The 22,331-nt window shown below is 41.5% G+C and overlaps 1 protein-coding gene across 1 annotated transcript; it reads right to left on the bottom strand.

The window, feature by feature from the left end:
* Positions 1-17,386: 17,386 nt before the first annotated feature.
* LOC143220623 (neural cell adhesion molecule 2-like) lies at positions 17,387-22,009 on the bottom strand (the record flags this gene model as incomplete). The annotated part of the gene is made up of 5 exons (XM_076446243.1): positions 17,387-17,520; positions 17,716-18,049; positions 18,115-18,270; positions 18,413-18,692; positions 21,839-22,009. Coding segments are annotated over 5 exons (1,075 nt in total), but the record flags the coding sequence as incomplete, so codon positions are not given.
* Positions 22,010-22,331: the final 322 nt, after the last annotated feature.

The raw sequence follows: 22,331 nt of genomic DNA, 5'->3' as shown, positions 1-22,331 counted from the left end.
CTTTTACACGAATAGTAGCTTTCGTTGTTGAGAAACCCGTAACACTCGCTTTTCTCCATCCTTGAAACTTTATCGGCAATGAAATACCGACTAAACGATCGTTGAGTTTTGCGTTTTAATCTCTTTTAAAATTTAAGGATCGCAGGAAGAAGGAACAAAAAAGAAAAAAAAAAACAGAAAAACTATATGCAGCGAATATTCGAAACCTTTTTCCTTTTTATTCTCTTTTATTTCTCCCATTTTTTGTTTTCTTTTTTAACGTGTTGTCGATCTTCTTCTTTCTTTTTCTGTTTCCGAACGTATGTAAGTACGTGAACGTACAAAATAGAAAAGAAAGCGAGATGACGGGTGCACATTCCATGGATATAATTATACATACTTGTATAAAATAATGGAACCGTTAGCGTTTGTTAAGATATTCGAGTAAGATATTACACGCGGAGGTAACAAATATATCTAAAGTTTGAAAGCTTACAATAGACTCGGTTCATCATTATCATATATCGTGATTTTTATGTCATGTTCAATAAATGAGTTTTAAAGTATCGTCACAGTGTTTCTTAATGTTTTCCAAATCTTTTCTTCCGAGGGTGATTCTGTAACGGGCTAAAACTTATACGGTTTTACTAGACATTCGCGCAATTATTTCGTAACGAGTGACGCGGAATTCTTCGAAACGACAACGCTTGATTACACGAATCGAGGATGACACGTGAAAAGTAGAATTTGATTTTCGAGTTAGGAGGTGGGGAGGCTATTGTGACTCATAATTATATAGCATTCTTTAGGTAAGACTTTAAGAATGTTGTTAACAACCGTGCACGATTCGCGAAGTAACTTCAAGTCTTAGGAAATATGGAGTATCGAGTTTGAGAAATCGATGTTGTCGTAGATAAGTCTGTCGATTAAGTAAACGGCCTTGATCGAAGTTTACGGAACGAAGGTTCCTTCCAATTTCGCTTAGACGTTTTTTTACCAGATGGCCGTAACGTATATATGCCTAAATGGAAGGAATAAATATCGCATATAATCGATAAAGTAATCGTGATATCGTCTTAACCGTGCGCGATAAGTCAAAATGGTAAGGATATCCTACAAGGTTCGTTACACCATATAAATACACGTTATAAACACTCTTGCCGTATCTATAAACATCCGCATAAGCTTACACCTTTCGATCGCAATGATAACTGATATTTACGTTTGTATGAATGGTACAACGATACCATAAATATTTTGCCGTTGGAAAATGTTTAGTTGAATCGATAAGAACGATAGGACATCGGGTCGTTGGAAGCGAGTTATTCGCCTATGGAATTTTCGAAAACGTACATGTACGACGTAATAGGGTATGATCGATGAGGGAACGGGAGGCGAGAACGTATGGTTGGTAAAGCGAACAACCGCTGAACCGCACACCTTTCCAGAACATTCCTCGGAGTCATCGCGCTCGATTCGCATTGTTTCCACGATTTACGATAGTTCGGAAAAACGAATAAAACCGATAGTGGTACCGGTGATGTATGTATGCCACGGTCGCTAACGTCATCGCAACTGTTAGAACCGTATTTCGAAAATTTCGAAGACATTTCCATCGCGATATTGTTACCGCTTAGCCCCTTATCGGGGATTTTAAACGAGATAACGCGCGATCGACGTTGTGCAATCGAAATTTACGGATAATCACGATCAGCCGGTGTTCACCGATTGCTCGGTGAAATTTTTCAATCGATCTTTTATCCGATTTAAAAGACTCCGATTAAAAATCGTTATCGGGACGATGGTGATCGAAGATTTTTTGTTCGATAGGTTGGAGTTATCGGAATTAAGGCGATGTTACGAGATACACTAGCGGTTTAGCTGCGATGTAGAAACAAGAGAAACAGATTGCATCGATCAGGAAGGAATTTCATAATTTGTCGATGTGTGATTCAATCGTTGCTATTCCCGAGAAAACCATTAAATAATGAATGACGATGACGATGCACGATTCGGATTTATGAGCAATGAAACGGTAATAATCGGTAAAATGGTTGGTGTAGAGAAAAATGGGAAAACAGGTTTCCGCCCATCGAGGCATAGAATTTGAGGTATCGGTGAATACTTTGTGAAACGTTCTCGGATGCTTGGAAATATGGGAAGTCGGGGTAAAAGCAGGCGGAAGATATGGAAGGATGGAAGTCGCGTCTGGCTACGCCACTGGTTTTCGCGAATGGAAATTTCCACAACGCGAGGAGTCACCGCGCACGATGATGTGTCACTGTTTGACTTATTAGCGCAAAAAGTGCACCGGGAAGAGCAAAACACGTGGAAAACAAGATTGCGTGTATTATTACTCGGACGATCGTGATATTATTTATAGATTTATGGAGGCAATCACGATCGACGTTCGGGTTGGCTTCTTCTACGTCTATGCAATTCTATCTAGGAATAGCTAGATCGGAAGGAGCAAGATAAGAATAGAGAAGGAGGAAGGAAGTTGTAGAGCGCGTAGTCGTAGCATCACACCCACCACGCGTTGTTATCTTCTTCCATTCTCTTTTCAAACGCGTATACGTATCTTTGCATGCGAGCTCATTCAACCGGTAACCTCGTATTTGGCATCTATCGGCCGATTACGTTCCCTGGCCTACCCCTCGGTCCGAGATCGTGCTTCGAGCGATGCTCGGCGACAGATCAACGAACACCCTCTGTTTAGTCGAACCACCATGCCGACTGGCACCGTTCTAATCGGCAGGTGGCTGCTGTTCCGCGCGTCAACGATCTAGATTCAACGGTATTTCACCGAGTCGCTTTGCATACAAAGTACTTTGCCTTAAATCCGATCTATTTGGGGAACCAAAGCTCGAGACCTTGCTATTTGTAGAACGACCGGTGTCGTTCCCGAAGCAACCGTGGAACAACTCGCGAACGCGAGGATGCGAGTCGCGGTTGACGGGAGTAAAGAAGCGCAGGTAGGACTCGGTTCGGAAAAGAATTCAGGTCGATGGACTTTCTGGCTGGTGCGGAATAGGGTCGCCGATCAATACGTTCGTACAACGATACTATTTGTAACTAGTTGCGAATTATTCTTAGAACGTAACTTCTCTCGCGTTGATTCGATTAAGATGCGGCATGTTTGAGAAATTCACGAACCGAGATCGAGACTTTGCGTTTACACGCGACAAGACTGGCGAGATCGAGCCGCGGGTCATCGGCTGGAAAAAATCCCCGGTCAACTCCTCCTCGCGTGAAACGATTGTTTCTTTGTTACGCCGTTTCTTCTACGATTCCATCTTCTCGGATCGAGCCACGCGTATCTATACGCGTACGCATACGTGCATGCGCTTGTACGCTTTCAATAATTGATCATCGAACAAAGGCGAGATAAGATTGTATCGTCCGGATAAGTAATTCCTAGACCTCGCGTATTTCTGATTAACGGTATCGCGCGATAGATTTATACGAATTTCCACTGTTCGATCGATAGTTCCAGAAGCGTTTTGTAATTAATCGTGCAGTAAAGAGATAAGCGAAGGAATGAAAATGCACGTGAGGAAATTGCCACCACTTTGCCAGACCCTCTTACGTATTTACCAGTATCGATCCTCTGATTTTAGGAAGTCACCATCCAGCAACGAACCTTTAGCTTCCTCCGGTATAATCGGATTCGAAGGTCTACGGATATTCGAGTTACCTTGATCAACGGCTTTTCTTCGTCAACAACAAGGACCGAGGACGTTAACAACTCGAGCGAGAATTCTCCGTTGTTCGCGTTACGACTCGCGTTTTAACTTGGGCTAATTTTTCCGCGTAATTTTCCCTCCTGATTTTTCCGTGCGCTAAAACGATAACAGCTATTATCGTTTTACGATTCGTACCGCCATTAAAGTAAATTATGTATTCGATGCCCTTCGGGTTATCGGAAAGGTTCATCGTCGCTTGGCTATTTATCGCGACAAGGAAGCCTCATGCATGTGTACTTGGAAAGACACGACGTATTTCTCTTCTTATCGACACGACTGTTAATAATAACGAGCACTTACCGACAGACGTCATTGAACGATAATACACAAACGAAACATCGGTACACGTATCAACCAACTCGAGGACACGTTATAGTCGCGTCAGTAAAAATCATCCTTTCTTTTCTTTTCCTTTTTCACCGTCTTGACATACGATTTTACGAATCCGCTGGTGGATCGAGCGCGTAAGACAAGACGCAGGATCGTCGTTGGAAGAAACAGGTAATGTTGGCACTTGGTAAGCCAAGGTATGCAACTTCTAGGAAAATGGCACGGATTTCGGCGGATTAGCAGTGGACAGTAACATCATGTTGCGATAAACGAATGTAATTAACGGAATTGTTAAAGAGCTATTTCGCGGTGGTGGCAAGGATCCGCGAGGAGCTATTAGCTGGTGGTCTGTTTTTAGGCTAGCGAGTATTCATTGGATAATAGCCTGAGTGGAGGAGGTTTCGCGATTTCACGCAAGGAGAACGTGAATCGCGTGTGTCACACTGTCCGATCGACACACGTATCTGTACTTATAAGTCAGTGAGTCTACCTTGTTATTTTCGGCGTAATAGCGACGTAGGTCGTCGCAGCGAGCGGCGCCTAGGGGTGCCATACCGTGACGCGCCGTCTCGACACCCACGTGAACATTTTCCCAACCACGCTGCCACGATCGTTGCCAAATCGCGTGCAGTTCATCGGCAACTTGGCCTGGGACAACAAGGAACTCGACGATGCTGCACCAGTAACACCACCGTTACCATCTTAATCCAAATCGGCGTTCCGATTGGAAAAGGCTCGCGCGTTGGTTATCGGTTAGGTCGGTCGAAAATGCGACGCGACGTTCGTCTCGATGCGTCACGCGTTAACGATGACTGTGCTCGTTAGAATTCTTCTTTATTCCAGAGGATTAATTTGCCGGTGTTACGAGCGATCGAGTTTTCTTTGACGCATGTCGCATACACGGACAACCGTCTACGTAACTTTCTTGGAACGCATACTTTACGTATTGGTTTACACTGACCTATCCTAATCCGCCTTCGTGTACACGCAAATGGTATTAACGAAGACAAACAAACGAAGCCTCCAAATCCGTCGTGCATGCCACTCTATATAGATCGTTATTTTTACGATTAATCGTATTAGTATGGTATCGAGACATTCCGTCCACGAGTTTCTAATATTCACAAATGACGCCAGTGCTATGTTTACTCTCATCGATGGATTGGTACGTCCTTCCGTCGCAAGTTTGCGTCTGCAGCCACGTATAAACTATATACGTGTTAGGAAAGCAACGTCGAGATATATCGTTTATTGCAATTTACACCTTGACAGCTTGCTAAATCCTTCGATCGATTTCTAAGAGACTAGCAGCTGTTAATCGAGTGTACGCGTACATCGGACGAGAATAAATGGACGAAGCGAGATAAGAAGGGAAGAAAATGGAGATGGTCGGAAGAATTGCGCGTACTTGTGCCCTTTGCGTACTCGTACAGTTGGTAATGATCTAGGCATGCGCAGTTGGCGCGACAATTCCCTCTGCTTTACATTACGTTCCCCAATTGACGTTGCTATTCGACAGCTCTATTAGCGCGCACGCGATACGCTTCCAGCCAACTGAATTGTTATTAATATCTTCGTCATTGATTCACGCTTCTAATCGTATAAATCGAATAACTCCGATGTCCTGATCGATAACGCGCGAACTGATCTTGGACGAGAAACGAACAGATAGATGGGAAAAATGATAGATAGGATAGGTTTCGAAGAAAGCGACTTTTACTTGTGGATTTATCTACATTAATTAACCGATATCTTCGTTGTTCGAAGAACAATTGTGCACCATCCGCGTATTACGCGTTCAACGTGCTGCGCTACGAGAACGCGCGTAAAATGGCCTCTGAGAATTAGTGCGACTGTCGAACGCGAACAATCTGGCACAGTTTAGATGCGACTAAATATTTGACACGGCCGACGTGTATTGCCAAATAGAACTGTATAGACAGAGGTTCTCGCACATGTGCGCAGACACAGGTTCCTACTGTAACTATCGCGGTGGCGGATTGCTGCCACGTCCATCTACCGAATATCGTTAGGATAATTCCGCGACACTGCCTTCAACGCGACTGCAGAAAATTCCGGTGAACCGATAATGCGATCAAACGGTTCAGCAAAGCAACGGGAGCAAGTTAATCGCGCGAGGCCGAGTCGGCCTTGGTAAGAGATCTTGGATTCTCAACAAGGACAATATCATCTGGCTGGGGAAATTCTCTACTGCCGTCTGCCGAGACCGATTCGCTTTTTCAAGGGAAACCAGTCTTAGCCAGGTTTCTGTATCGGTTTTCTACCCTCCGTACAGATGTCGGTGTAAGGTTTTGCCATCGACCGTTACCGACCAGTCGTGTAGCCGTTTAAAAGTCTAAAATCACAGCACGAGCCAACGTTTTCTTCCCGAATCGTTTTCCAATCGTTCCTCTTATTACCAATATCGTATCAACCGATACACCTTCCTGCCGTGTTAATCGATGCGTTAAATGACGGTAAGTTCGAACTACACGCTGTGATTACCAATATATGCGTATAAAGCGGTCTTCGAATTCCACGAATAGTTCCCATACAGTTAATACGCGTGCACGTGTACACGCGTCATCACCTTTCGATCATACGGCTTTCGCGCGTATCGGAGATTTTCGGCGAAACATGCATACGAGATAATCAAAATCTATGTTACGCGTTCTACACAGATGCAAATATCGCTTCTCTATTTTCTCCTTTCTTTATTTCCTCTTATTCAGAGGTAGACTTTGATTACCACTAACTGCCACTCCCATAACGATTCCAACGATTTCTCGTGTGATCCAATCAAATTTATTTAATAACGGTACTCTACTCGTAGATGCTCTAGAACCGTGTTCTTACTTCTCATCGATTTATACTTTCGCGCTTAGTATGTTTCCACAGGTTTTATTCGGGATTTTACTGAATGAGAGCGCAACTTAATTCTCTTCCGATGCACCTTTCTACCGTATCTACATCGTACTCAAATGACACTGAAAGCGCGGATGCAGAGAGAACTCCGACCGACCGAAATCAATACCACGTTGGCCTACTACGCCGTGGCCTTCTTTTCAGCTAAATCCATTTGCCGTGAAAGACGATAACGTATAACCAACCGTTTTTTCCTTCTCTTGAAAAAAGAATCGCTAACGAAACGTTTAGTTGAAGATAATTCGCGAATCTTCCAAGATGATACTACGCGTACGCTCGGAAGGATACGAAAACATCGATACCTGTTCCGAGGAAATGTAATCGTTACCGTATTACGAAATTTTATGCGTCTTTCCGCTTTTCGAGCGTAACGTATGCACGTTGATAAGAAAGGATTAGCGTAGAGGGTAATTCGGAAAGCGAGCGGTAATTTGCGGATAGAGGAAGATAGGGTTGTGTGTGATAGACCGAGCAGATTGAACGGTTTGAGTGATTAATGTAGGGTTTCTTTAAGGGGAAGAGCGATTGAAAGCTGGCAGGCGGTCCCTCTGCAGCAGAGCAACGTAGTAATACCGTAACGGAAGCTTTGGAAATTTCTCACTATTGCCGATAGATCTCCAGTCGAGTTGGACTATTTGAATGTGAGATCATAAAATAAGGACATAATAGCAGGATATGCGTTTGTTATTCTTTTTTTCGCGCTATCGATCTCGGTGAAAGAGCGAGATGAGGAGGAACGACGCAATAGCAGGAACGTCGTCGCGACATCCTGGCGCCCGCGACTATATCGTTCTCTCCTTTTATCATATCCACATCCCGATTTAGCATTATTTACAACAGATTTAGAACAACAGCTAACGTAACACCTCCAGGTCCTTCCTTTTCCTGTTTTTTTATATATATCTTCGCAAGATCCTCCTTTTTATACTTGTAGTCTCGCATTAATTTTCTATCCACTCGGTAATGCTAACAAAAGGATAATTATAAATCGATGTCTAATATTTTCGAACGATGTTGCAACGATAATCGATTAATTTCTTTATTTAGAGCACAAACGAGAATTGGATAATTCGCTTATTCTTATTCCATCTATGTTGTAATATATTTGCATTTTCTTTAGTACTTTATCAGTAATCGAGTTTTGTTTAACCAACGTATCGAACGAATGGTAATATCTTTTGTCTAATAAAGTATACACGTTAGGTAATACTTTATGTCCAGTTTTATTCCACGCCGCCAAGGCATATGTATATTATTAGAACGCTGTGAATAATTATGTGGTGAAATAGAAGCTTGCGCATTCGTTATCTGCTAATTGTTACGTTTTATCGACAATACGCTTATACTTACATATACTTTTATATCGATAGATTTTCTATAAATCAAATGTGTCGAATTAAAAAAAAATATAAACGCCTATTGAAATGCAAAAAATCTCTAAAGTTTATTAATAAATAATTTTACTTAAACGCGTTATTATTCCATTTTATTCCATTATTGCTCGTTTTTTTATTCTTTACCTCGTTTTTCCTTTTTTTCCTCTTTTTCTTTGCTTTTTTTGCTTTTTCTGGAAGATTTAAATCTATCGTCTACTTTTTGTCGCGAAATTGATTACGGTCTGTACATCTATCGTTTTATCGCGATTTGAAAGCAATTAACTTCATGACATCTATGAATGATTTTGAGCTCTTCGACAAATTTGAAGTGTTCGTTGATTACCGACCGAGTATACAGGGTGTCGCTCAAGCGATAAAACACAGTGATCTTCGTGCTGGAAAGAAACCCTTCCGTACGTTTTATCGTGCAGACTTGTACTTTCAAGTTCTTCCCGCGCTCGTTCACGATAGTTGTGCTTCTGTTCGTTCGCATGGATATTTCGTGAGTTTGTGTAGAAAAATCACGCGATGCACGCGAAACATCATCGATACTGTTCCAGCAGATTTTCACTACGATCTACATATCGTAATTTGGTATTGCAGCAGCAACGATATCGTGAGTAATAATAACAGTACGAATTTTTACGTTTCATAACCTAATCTGATTCGTCCCATTCGATTATTTGTTGCTGCATTTATCGTGTGACATGCATAGGTTAGGTATATTCGTCTAATTCGTATTTAATATTTCTAGATATTAATATCTTTTATCGCGCAATAAATAATAAACGAGGTCAAACAAAACATTTAACATTCAAACGTTTGTCGCATATATATTACGTAGAAATGTCGATAAGCAAAATACATCGATAAAAGAATAAATATGGAATGGATATTCTTTTATCAATACATATACACACACTACGCTATCTACATAGGCGGATATGTTAATTATTCAACGTATAAATAAACTATAGTCCCTGATTCCTATATGAGAATAATTTTTCGTAGAATATCATTGTACGTGTACGTATGTCGATTATAAGGAATAACAGTATTAAATATCACTTGCGTTATCCTTATCTTAACGCGTTCAGCAGTGGGAAGGATAATTTTCTCTGTGTGTTGCATTCCACCGAGACGCGGAGACAGGCTGGAAGAAGAGAGCATTTGCGCACAGATAGTTATTTAAAGATTCTCAGTGCATTCAAATTGTGTCACGTGACCGTTGGCTAGCTGCCGTTTCTTTGCCGCAAGTACCTCTACGTCTACGCGCTGAATGTTGTGCTATGTAGAAAAAGAGAAATTCCCTATCTACAGGTCACTTCACGCGAATAGAACCCCCATTTCGATACCTGTTTCGGTAAAAAAGATCCGCTTCGTTCTACCGGTAATCCGGCAATTTTTCTTCTATCCTGCCAGTTACTCTTTTCTTCGGTAGAAATATTTCATTTCTATCTTCGAAATGGACAGTAACGGCCAAGTATTTGCAATTTATTTAAATATGCGTTTCTCTCTTGGTATATAGAATGAATGATTACGTTGATTAATAGATCGGCAGTAGCTGGCGCCTGCCTGCCCGTTTGTTAACCCGTGACCTTTATGCCGCAATTAACAACGTGGTAGTTTCCATTCAGTAAAGTTTCGCATGCATTTATGGCGTTTGTTACGGACCAATGTAACAACGATCATTGTATCGTTGCGAGTTAAAATTCCTGTTCTTGTCGTTATATTTTCGCTAAAGAGCGAACGCGAATTCGTCGAAATATTTACTATGTAAATATCGTTTTTCTTTCCTCTTTTTCTTCTGTTGAAAAAAATAAGAAAAAAAAACAGATTGTTTCTCTCTGGAACTAATCGATGAATTCTCAAATTTACCGATCCCGGTGTAGTTTCGATTCGAGAAATCTCGTCGAGATGGTGCTACTATCGATTGAGCATTCGTATTTAGTTCTAATTCTCCATTGGCGATATAAAGCAGCGTTAGTTGACAAAGAAGACACTAGCTAAGAGAATAATTGGCAATTCGATTAATTTGTAAGATTTTCGATTTTCCTTAAGCGTGTATATCAAATTTCAATATCACGATTTACCGCAACGAAGATTATGTTACGTGTATAATTACTTGCGCAAGGTAACGCGAAATAACGAGGTAATTGTTTGGTTACGCGTTGCATGGTTATCGGTGTAAATACGGGAACGTGAAAATGTGGTTTTTAGTTCGTTTCATTTGAAACTTCCTGTAGTCCAAGTGGTCCTCGTGTAGCACACGTTACGGCACGGAGAGAGTATTGACCGTCTCAGCGGGTACAGTGGAAATTTCCACTGCCCTACCCCAAGACTCTTCGTGTCTACTACATACACTTTCCGGTCGCGGTCGTTGCTGTATATGTAACTGAACCCTAAAGTCTACCGTCCAATCCAAAGACCTCCTTTCAATCTCTAATCATTTTACCTATCTCTATTCTATAATAATTCCGCATAGAATCATCAAATTTCATGTCACCGATGCATATTTATGTTTGAACGTTTACCTTTGATTTCAAACGATGATTACCGATTGCATAAATCTTCAATCTACGAGTAAAAAATTAGAATGACTTTATTTACAGTAGTTGTATATTTAGAATATTATCGTAATTAGTTATAATTATAAAATAAAGGTTTTCTCGTGTTTTCGAATTACGTGATATCGTAAAATAGTACTCGGTTCGTGCATAATGCATTATGTTGGTCGTTCTTTTAATTTGCAATGTTACTTATTTCCAATCTATTCATTTACGTAATTTGTGTACAATTATGCGCTTTAACGTTTTGTCTCCATATTGATTTATCGACTTTCATTATCAATGAGAACCACTGGCAGGTATGCAGCACTTCCCCCCTTTAAAAGGTGCTGAAAATAACTTGAACAAAATTTGTAATGGGCCAACTGACCTTGAGGGAAAAATTTCAGAAACATAATACGCACAAGATTCGCTTTTCTGTATTTTTTGAGATAGGAATGCTAATCGCGGTAGAGAAAAGGGAAACCTAAGACTGGCGCTGATTCAGTGAGTTGGTCGAGAGAAATACAAGATAGCAGTTCGTACGCACCTATTTTTAGCTAGACGCCGTCCTTCAGCTTTACGCAACTGCATAAAAAGAATGTCATTTGTTGTACTCTAACTGCATTATATATAAATTACACGCATTTATACAACACACACACGCGCGTACAAACGCGATAATATTTATACATGTCGCATACGTATTTACGTTCACACGAATGCATGCGCTCATATGTATGTATCTATACGCCTCGCAATATCTTAATATTATTTATCTAAAGGAGTATTATAATTTCATATTTACATTTCGCGTTAAGATACGTTAAACAGATTCGGTGTATTTGATGTAACTTTACGTTATTTCGATCAAATTTAACGTATAATAAAAGGAAATGAATATTTACTAGGACAAAATATTTGTAGAATATAAATTTATTTTTAGAAAAGTTAGGATGTTACTTGACCGTTGGTATTGCAGGGATCATTGTATCGGTCGCAGTTTGCGTTGATCATACACAGGTTATATAATATTCTCCTAACCGACGAATGGTGATGTCACGAACGAGACGTATTACCGACCTAAAGGTGCGAAACTATAGATAACGTATAACGGTTGTAATCTGAACTACGAGATAACCGAGGGTAACTTCGCAGAAGCTAGATTTGCCAACAAGTACTGTGTACTTACTTTTGGTATTTCCTTCAGCCAATATTATCGTCGGAATTTTCTTTTACGATGAATCGGTAACGTTGCAAATGATACTTATCAGCAGATGAGAAACAAAAATTGTGCTAATTTTCACTCGCCTAACTAGGAATTTTTATTTTATTCCGTATTAAAATGATAATTTTGAAAGCGGCGATAATAGAAATATGAAAATGAAATGACGATTATCAATCTTTCTGGGAATACAATGGAATTTCCTTTGAACGATAATTCCGTAACTCGTTTATCGCGTAAGAACGTGGTTGTGGTATAGAATAGATTTATCATATTTTTTTCAATCACGACGCGGCAGAGTTTTTTTGAAACGTTAAGGAAGGTTGATTTGAATTTTATCGTGTTCGATAAATAACCTGAATATTATTTTCAATTCAGGGTCGGTATTTCAGAGCGTACGACATGCAGTTGCGTAACATGTAAACTGTATCCTGTGCTTTATTTGCGATAATATTTGTATTCGACAAATATTTGTTTATCGATACTTACGCTATTAGTCCGATTTGCCAGCGGAAATACAAAGGACAAATAAAACATGTACTAGATATTAATTATAATTCGAGTTTATTGCAGTGAGAGTAATGATTTCGGTTTAATTTATTGATCGGTGAATGAGAAAATTTGTCGACGCAATGACTGGGGAGCGAAGAAGGAAGGAAGGTGTTAGGTTAAAAGTCGGGAGGATAGAGGGGTTTGGAACCGCTGATAATCCAGAATGCAATCGGTGATTTACAGAGTAGCGTGCACAGGATTATAGGGATCTTAGGGATTTGCGGTGACGATGGTGGTAACGCAACGTTGCAATGTATCAGGCGTATGGCCTTGAAGTATCTTCGTACAATCGAATTTCCAATCTTGCAAGGTAGTATTCGCGATATTTCGAATTAACGCCTACGAATATATTCCGGGCGTTATATTGGAAACCGATATTCACCAGCCATACCTCTTCCAGTGTCAATGTGCACGTAACCGTATCTCTTCTCTTGTGTCTTTATCCGCTGCTAGTGTTGCCAAAGGCCGTTCACCGATTAGTTTATTTTCAACTATCGACCTATCGTCTCGATACTTTCCCGATACTCGGCTTTTCAACGAAATTATAGCAAAAAATAGATTAATTCACCAACCTCCGATCCTTTCATCTCGATACCTTTTCGTACTGTCTTATTTTATCCAACAACTCTATTCCTTCGCTTTCGTATTATAAAGTTATTTTCAGCGCTCTCCTTTTAATACATCTCAATTTCAATCGAATTTTTAATTAGAAGTAGCGCAGTTGAAAATAGTACTTATGTGCAATGAATGGAATTAGATCTCTATAAACATCCCTAAGAACGATAAATTCAATTCGAATCCTGCAAAATTAGTTATACCATTTTATAGGATCGAGGAAATGAATTTCAATCTTAATAAAACCGAATGTTATTCATCGTTTATAGGGGATCGAAATTTCTTTCCACTTTCGTCGTATCAATTTCTTTCCGATCTCTTCTCTGTCATTCGCGATACGATAGTAGCAATCGAATAAAGACTCCATTCAATTCTTCTCCGTGCTCGGTTGTTGCTTCTCAGTTTTATATTACTCGGGTTTGCATTTTGTTTTGCTCTCTCTCTCTGTCTCTATCTCTCTTTCCCTATAGTTCTTCCGAGTGGCATATTTTTTCTTCTCACGGTGTCACCACCTCTTTCGTATCTCAGATATCTCTGATCTGAGCGTACGTGGACGCACGAAGTGGAGGTAGAGTAGATTTTCGGACGAATAGGTTCTTTTACGCGGTTATTCTATCGCTATACAAGCGTCCTTCGTTATAATTCCTATGCTGGATGGAAAGAGGGGCAGAGGGGTGTATTAGATCGATGGAAGCAAGAGAGGATTAAGCGCGGTGGTGACAGGTTGTTTTATGACCACACCACATTTCATCTAGTTTTCGCTGTAAGTGTACTTGCGCCAAGTGCAAAACTCCAACCCCGCGCGTTCGTTTATTACCCTTGCGTCCGACTATTTTGCATCGCGTCGCTTTTCAATTAGCTTCCCTCTGTACGTTCCATTGTCCTATACCGGTAAACTAGTTTCAATTAAAACTCCGTAGGTAATACACTCGTGAAAATGTCTTTCCACAGGTTCATAGTTGTTATCTCGAACCTATTGAAACCGGATCGATCTTGCCATCCGATTCAATCAGAACAAACGAGCTACTCGCGCGGATTTTTTCCTCGCTATAGTATCGAGAATTATCTCTGGTGAAAGAAGTTGAAAGAACACGACGGTTCGTTTGGGGAACTCGAAGACCCGGCAACGAAAAAAGTAACCGTTTACTTAAAAGGTTTGGCTATCTTTCGCGGTGAAGAACGCGCTTCGACATGATCGCATTTTCTTCCCGTAGACAAATCTTTTCTGTGTCACCCAAGTAAACGTATCGTAGCCCAGAGTCAATACCTTTCTTTTCCTTTACTTTCCTCATCCCTCTTTCTTTTTCCTACTTCTTTCAGCGGGAAAAGCGAAATTGACAAGATCTTGTACAATTTATTGGTTTATTCTGGATGCATCTTCGACGAATTCGACGAATTCGAGGTACTCGACGCGTTCACTTACCTCGTTTTCGTTCATACGGTAATGCGATAACTCGTATTCATTTTGGGTCTCCGGTGTAACGGATACTAAATTAGGTATTGTATCGGTTTAGTTTGATTAATGGTGGGAAATAAGCTGCGGTTATTGGAAACGGTGCTGAGAACGTGACTATCGGATCATCGGAAATTTTGGACTTTATACGCATACCGAGTCGCGATACTTACCTTTAATTCGCGATATTCAACGATTCGACGATCGACGAGAAAGGTAAAATGAGGAAAGGTAAAGTAGCCACTGCTTAGTTATGTAGGTGTAGGTGAATTTCCATCGGGAGTTTCGAAGGATTAATATTTCCAGTGACCATAATTTTCCCGTTAAACATCTTGCAAGTACTTACTTCGTAATACGCGATTAAAGGTGTTCTCGGCGGAAGATACATCTTTACTATACGTTACCCAAGGGGCAACGAGGGATATTATGTTCCATGGAGCAAAATTCCTTAGGTTAGAATCACGGTGATACGAGGAATCCTGTCTCGTGTCCTTATTGGATATATTTCGGTTTTACGATGCAATGCTCGTGCGTATTAAACTGGCCGATTTACGCATCGACCTGCCATGCTGTCTGATGCTTTCCTCGTCCGTGAAATAATCATAGTTTGCTCGATTCAAAATGTCCAATTTATTTTGTACATTGTAATATCGTGGAGATGAAAATCTGACGTATTATTTTATTCCGCGAGCGTATTCTCGTGTCGTTCGTCTACCTCTTCCGATAAGTCGACGAAAATGAACGCGAAACCTCGCGATATTAAAATCACTCGACACGCGGTATTATCGTTAAACGAATCGAATCTACAAATGTCAATCGTTATAATTTGGAGGATGGAATTCCTGCTAATAGGTTCTATAACGCTAGGCAGAGGGATCGCGTTAATAACCGAGCGGAGAATGAAAAGCTCGTTTGAACGAGAAATCATCGAGAAATTGTTGTTACTCGTTTCAAGTAAAAACTCGTACGCTCATTCGATAAGTCGCGTAATGCTTCGTCACGTGTAAAAAGATATCGCGAAACTCTCGAACCTCGCGAAACAAACATTCTCGCTACACATACTCGTTATGTGTACGATTTAGAGTAGGTATTACAGTTAGCATACACGTATGTACATTGATCACATTGATACATCGAGTGATTAGTTCTAACGTTATCTGGGAACTGTGATTCGAATAAATAGAATAGCTCCCTCTTTTCCTCGGACAAAGCATAGGACAAACGGTGATTGTACTTTGTAATTGTTCAGGTCGAAGTATCCTCCGTTGGACGAGTTTAATTATTCTTAAACTATTTCTTTTACCAACGGAAGGTAGGTAGGATCGTAAGACTAGGTATAAGACTAGACAGGGGACAATTGCGTTAACTTTATTCGCACGGTTTTCGAGATGGCGTTCGTTCGAGGAAAAATCGTCGTGGATTTTCACACGGTGTGAGGCGCAGTGGAAAAAAACTCGAGATCATTTGGCTCGTTGAAAGGTTGTTAATTCGCGAAGCTTTTAACGAAACACGAAAAAGCGTGTTCCACGCTTTAAGATTTATCGAGTATACTTTAATGCTCGTTTAAACGGTAAACAGTGGGACGCGACGTACCACGACCTTTTCAATACGTTGAATTTATCTAAACTTGAAAATGTCTGCGTTCCAATTCATCGTTAACGTGTCACTGCTATGTTACATTGATTCTTCCACGAATGAACGTGAACCTTTCTATGCGTTCGCTTTTATGGTATTTATGCGGGAAAACGGCCGATTTATGGGAACGTGAAAGCGGCCGGTGAATGCGATACTTGTCGTGCTCGAGGATTCGTATTTTTACATCGATAGAACGTTTCGCGCCTTTTTCTTTCCCTCGTTACAGAAATTTCTCGCGTGTCTTACACCTTTGCAGGCAGCCGAGCGTTTAATTCAACGTTCTTTCCGTTTAAAAATGCAAAAGGACGACTACTTCTTTCATCGTAACGTCTTGCATACCTTTGGCCATGCTCGTTTTAGGAAAAGAGATAGTTCGGCGAATGCTTCGAGATAAAGATGAGCCTTTGTACGTTTACTGCGATGAAAATATTCCAAGGGTATAGTAAAAATGAATATAACATACGATTTAATATTGCTTGACTTTACGTTTCGTCTCGCGTTTCACCAAGGTGTACTCAGCGTTGTAAATACGCGCATGTTACGCCGCTTTGATGTTTAACGTTTAACAACGAAGCTTTATAATCTCAAATTCGAAAAACTGAAATCTCCTCGAATCGTTGGTATAACGATGACGAGTATTCTAGTACATCTATCCGGTATACATCGATGGATGAACTTTGAAATTCTCCGAAATCGCGAGATCTCGCGGTGTTATAATTTCACGATGAATTTGCCAAGATGCGGAAAATAGTACCGTCTCTGTGTTGGTATCTGCATGTCGGTTCCACGATATCGTTATTTCAAGTTGACATTTTACCGCGCCGGTGAGCTTTGGATTAATTCAGCAGGTCAGGTTGCATCGCTGCGAATGGCCGATGTCTTTAAGTATAGATCCGGCGGGTAATGCTATAAAGTAAGAGAAGATACAAAAATGGAAGGAAAATTATTCGGAATCCCGCAGCAGGTAGTATCGATTGGATAACAAAATTGGCACGGTAGGCTGGTCACGTGACGCAGACTTGCCGATTCGAGGTGCGTATACCGAGGAAAGTCAGGAAAATCAACATGACGTTGATGGACGCCGTGGACGTAGCGTTTCGCCGATCACCGCCATGCATAGCCGCCGGTTTTTCCTCTTCTACAAACAGAAACAGAACAATGAGAAAGTAACGTTTGTCCGACTGGGATAATTGGAAGATCGAAAATGTTACAGAAGCGAACGGAACTTTGGCGAATCATTCCGATTCGGCGGACAAAGAGACATACGGAAAAGATTTCAGGACGAAAGACTTTGCCCGAGATAAAGAGTAGAAGGAAGAAGGAGATCACTAACCTTCGATTACGTGTATCATGATGTACGCTGGCTTGGCGTTGCTCGGGGAACAAGTGTAATTAGCACCGTGGGAGAGTTTCATTTTGTCGATCACGAGAATCGAACCGTTTTTCGTGGCCTCGACTTTCACTCCAGGTTCGTCGTCGTAATTGATCATCCGGCCCTGGCGATACCAAAAGATGAAGCTGGGCGTCTCGGTGGATGCTATCAGTTGACATTCTAGACGAAGGCTAGATCCTTGCTTCACGTGAAGATCCGGTCCGCCGGGAATCACGGAATACGCCTCGGTAATGCTCAGGCGAATGAATCGTTGCTGAACCGGTTCCGTTTGAATCTGTCTCGAAAGGATATTTCTGAAATTCTCCCGATCCGCTTTACCCTGGTTATACCTTAAATTACCTGACACTCGTACAATCCAGCGTCTTCGCGTTTAACATTCTTGATCAGCAGAATCCAATCTGGGCTGTTCGAGACAACCATGAATCGCGTGTCTATGGCGTGAGTACCTGTACCTAGCGTCAACAGTTGTCTATCTTTTCTTCTGATCCAAGTCACCTACAACAACAAATAAATTCCCAATCACTCGAAAGCATCTCTCTTCGAGGATAACGGGATTTCCGCACGCTCGTGTCTTTAAGCGAACAAATATCATCGCATTCGTTTCGAGAGACCGCTGCTCCTGCGATATTTAAGGTACACCGTATAATTGAAGGAAAGTAGCTTTAATAATAAATCCTTTTCTCTTCCGTAAGTACGAAACATCGTCATCCAGCTTATCCACTCGTAATGCTATTTCCGTCTCGTGACAGGCGTTACTTTTACGGCCACGGCAAAGAAAGCGGGCTAAGAATATTACGAAAATGTACGATGCCATGACCCACGATATAGCTGTTTCAACGATGTACCAGAATCGAGTAGCCTCACCGTCGCAGTTCTTTCGATATATCCTATCTTTTCCAATGGGGATCGAATCGCAGCTAACAATAAGAGTACAACTTCGAATCCTTATTTTCTCGGGTTTACGTCGAATCCCGCGTTCAGTCGGCTGGTATAAACCTGAGTTTTCAATGCGTAAGCTCGATCAAGTTTGTAACTCGTATGTTACACGTGTACGCGTGAGGTTTCTTTTGCGAATTTTAGCATAATCGTTGTCCCGGCGTGGGTATAATCCACGATTGATCGCGTAGCGAGCGAGAAAAGATATCAGCCCTGTTGGTATTCCCGAGGATGACGATGGGAAACGGAGGAAGAGAGGCCGGCCATTTGCGTGCCTTAATTGTCTTCGTCGAGTATACTCGATGTTCACGGCGAGTAGGTTTCGCGATTTTCTAATGCGAGTCTGAAGATCTATGAGCACCGGCTCGATAAGAGCACTCCGGTATAAATCAGTCGGATAACGAACTTCTGCCACGTATTACGAATCAACGTCTGATCTTTACGCTAGCCGATTAATCCAAGCATCCTCGTGCTTCGTGTTTAAAATTATCATACCAATTTCTCGAACAGCTTCGCATTCGTATCTAATCGGATGTCCACGCTGAACGATGGTAGGTACACAGGACGATGAAAATATGGATCGGAGACTTAATGAAATCTTCGTTTCACGCTGGCGATAAAGGAGAAGGAGACAGGAGAAGGAAAATGATCCTTTTTCCGGTCAACCGGGCTTCATTAATCAGGCTTTTCTCCGCACGTGTGAACGTAGCAGCGCGATAACATCGGCGCGTCGTTTAATTAATGTCTCCCTCGGAAAAACCGCTCGTGATCGCGATAAATTTATCGTCATCTCCTTTTTCCAAAATTCCAAATTCGTCTTAAATTTCTGCGATATACTCGGTGCTGAAAGGAAGAATAAGCTAGAGAGCGAGTAAGATGTTGCAGTTTGTACGGAGAAATCGAAATAGGTATCACTGGGTAATTGTTTCGTCCGTTTCGAACGACGGCTATTCTATTTCCTCTTCCGACACACGTACGATAACTTGTCAGTGTCGTGGAAATTTATCGCTGCTGAAATGAATACTCGCCGAGGAAGGGTTCCGGTCGTAACGAAGCAGCTTTTAGTTGCATAGGAAACGTCATCGTCCTCGAGTTCTGGGATGCATATACGTTTGAAATATAATCTGGACACTGGCCGTTAATGTCGATAATCGGAGTGTTTAATTTATAAACGATTCACCGACAGAAAGTATCGTATGATTCGGGTGATAAAACGGGTACACGTACCGCGTGAATCGTAAAAGTGGAGGAGCTTCGTGAAACTGCGCGATTCTCGAGACCTTAACCACGGTTTAAGAGATTTTAAGTCTCGTTGCAAACGAGATATTTGAAATATCGAGGACGTAATTGCATTTCGATATTTGGAACGATATTTGGAACGTTTGGAAATCCACTGGTTAGTTACGCGTATCGTCTCGATACTAACTATCTATCATGGTTCCCTATTGTTCGCGCGATAAATCCGTAGTTGAGATTACGATGCGACCTATATGGAAAATTAACGCGTAAGGCGCACGTGCTTATTCGCGCGATTACGGTCTATCGCGCGAATGATCGATTTAAATTTCATTCGACTAGGAAGAATGCCAGGTTTAACGAGTGAAAGGTATTTTGATGGCGTTTGCTAACCTAAAATAGAGATAAAGGAGAAAGCGAGTAGTCGGGAAAGGATACGGCGAATGATTTTCTTAGAGGTTGGATTCGCGATCGATGCGTGAAACACGTTTAGCCGGGGAATCTGAGCAACGCACTCTCGCGTGATTTCTCATTCATCGCACCGATATCCACGCGACCTCGTATCGAGTGGATTTACGAAGACCCTGCGTGTTTATAGGGGATAAAATGTGGCCTATTCGCGTCAGGGACGCGTGCCGATCTTCGTGCTTGTTCTTCGTGCATGCAAAGCAAACGCGTCCGAGTAAAAAAGCACAAGCTCGGTGGTAGGTAGTTGAGCGCGCGGAAAAAAAAGGTGCGGAAAGAGGAAGCAGCTTGACGCGTCTGTGTCATGAATAAAAGATCGAAGGAAGGATCGAGCTTCTGCCGCGTGGCTTCCTCGCTGTTACCCTTTCCAGTCCCTTTTCGCGTGTTTCTCGCGAATTCCTCGCCAAATTCCCAATCGTCCATGGTGGTCATCGTTCATCGCACCACGATCGCTCCTTCACGCGCCAACTTTCTCCAATTTTCCTATAACTTCCAACTTCCGCTGCTTACAGCTATGTTACAGTTTCCGAAGCTTGGCCAAAGTTTGAAATAATGCCACGTATTCCAACGTCTCGCGATTAAGAATTCTTCTACGGACCCTTACTGATTCTCAAAACGCGAGAAGAATATGTGATCCACGCGATAATACGCGATAATACGCGTAACCGATAAAGCTTGTTAGCCCGATAATTTGCGAGCAATCGATCCATGCGGTTATCCGTATAGAAGTTACGTATATTAGTTACGCATATTAGTTACGCGTCGTTACGTTTTTACTCCTTGATTTACGCGTTATATCTCTTGCCAGTTATTGACGATTATCATTGGATACCACGATATTTCACATTCGTTTTTCGTTCGGTCCCATTTTATACGCTCAATAACGCAATTTATATCCATGTTTTCTACCGTATTTCCTATTGTTGTAAATATTTGTTCTCTATTCGTTCGGGTCGCGGTTCCCATCCCACGCGAATATTTATATCTCAGCGGAAGAAATTAATCATAAATTAATCGTGCGTTTGTTTATTGGAATTCGTTACACGCGAGCTACGCGTCCATGGTAGATAGGTTTCTCTTATGAAACTTGAGGCAACAAGGGAACAACGACGGTTCAAGACAAACAACGAGTCCGATGAAAGAAAAATTTTTTCGCGTGATATAAAATATAAAGGTAAAATTTGCGAAGAAAAAATTATCGCTGCTAATACCCGACGAGGGTGTTCGTTGTTTTTTCATTATCTTTGTTCATGAAAAGTCTTCCTAACGCCTGATACTTTGAAAGCGTGTGCAATTTTTCGTTCCTTTTTCGGACAGTTGTGTTTTTAATGGACTTTTAACCTACGAACTTTTTCTTCGACGGCCTGCTCTTTACGAAGCGGCATCTGTTTTCTCCTCTCCTCGAGAAACTCGTACAAAAGTTTACCGGTTTATGAGAAAATCGGTGGCGTACTGTTCCATGCCACCATATTGCCACCATCTGGCAGGACCTCGAATCGGTCCGAGAGAATACAGGCTGTATGGCTCTCCTCCACTTCCCTTCTCTTCCCTTCTCTTCTCTTCCCGTTTCCGTGCACCAATCGAGATCGTCGCTATCCTAGAATATTCTCATCTAACTCCGACACTTCGTGACTACGCTTCCGACCTTCCTCACCGTGTATTCACCGCGTTATTCCTCGTTTCGATATTTCTCGAAAAATTTCCCCTTTTCCTGCTTTGTTCCTTCAACGCGAAATACGCGCGTCTCGATCCATGGTATCGGGGAGCGCGGATAACGAGCTGTTGCTCGGGAAATAATTATGCACGTTAGACCGATGTTCGAATCATTCGTTAATTCGCGTATGAAACCGTATATACATAGAGCACGGGATAACAAGGCAAACGGAATATATTCGTTGGTTGCCCATCAACGGCTGTCA

The sequence above is a fragment of the Lasioglossum baleicum genome, unplaced genomic scaffold (genome assembly GCF_051020765.1).
Source record: "Lasioglossum baleicum unplaced genomic scaffold, iyLasBale1 scaffold1307, whole genome shotgun sequence".
NCBI lineage: Eukaryota > Metazoa > Arthropoda > Insecta > Hymenoptera > Halictidae > Lasioglossum > Lasioglossum baleicum.
This window is presented reverse-complemented; position numbering and strand designations above follow the sequence as displayed.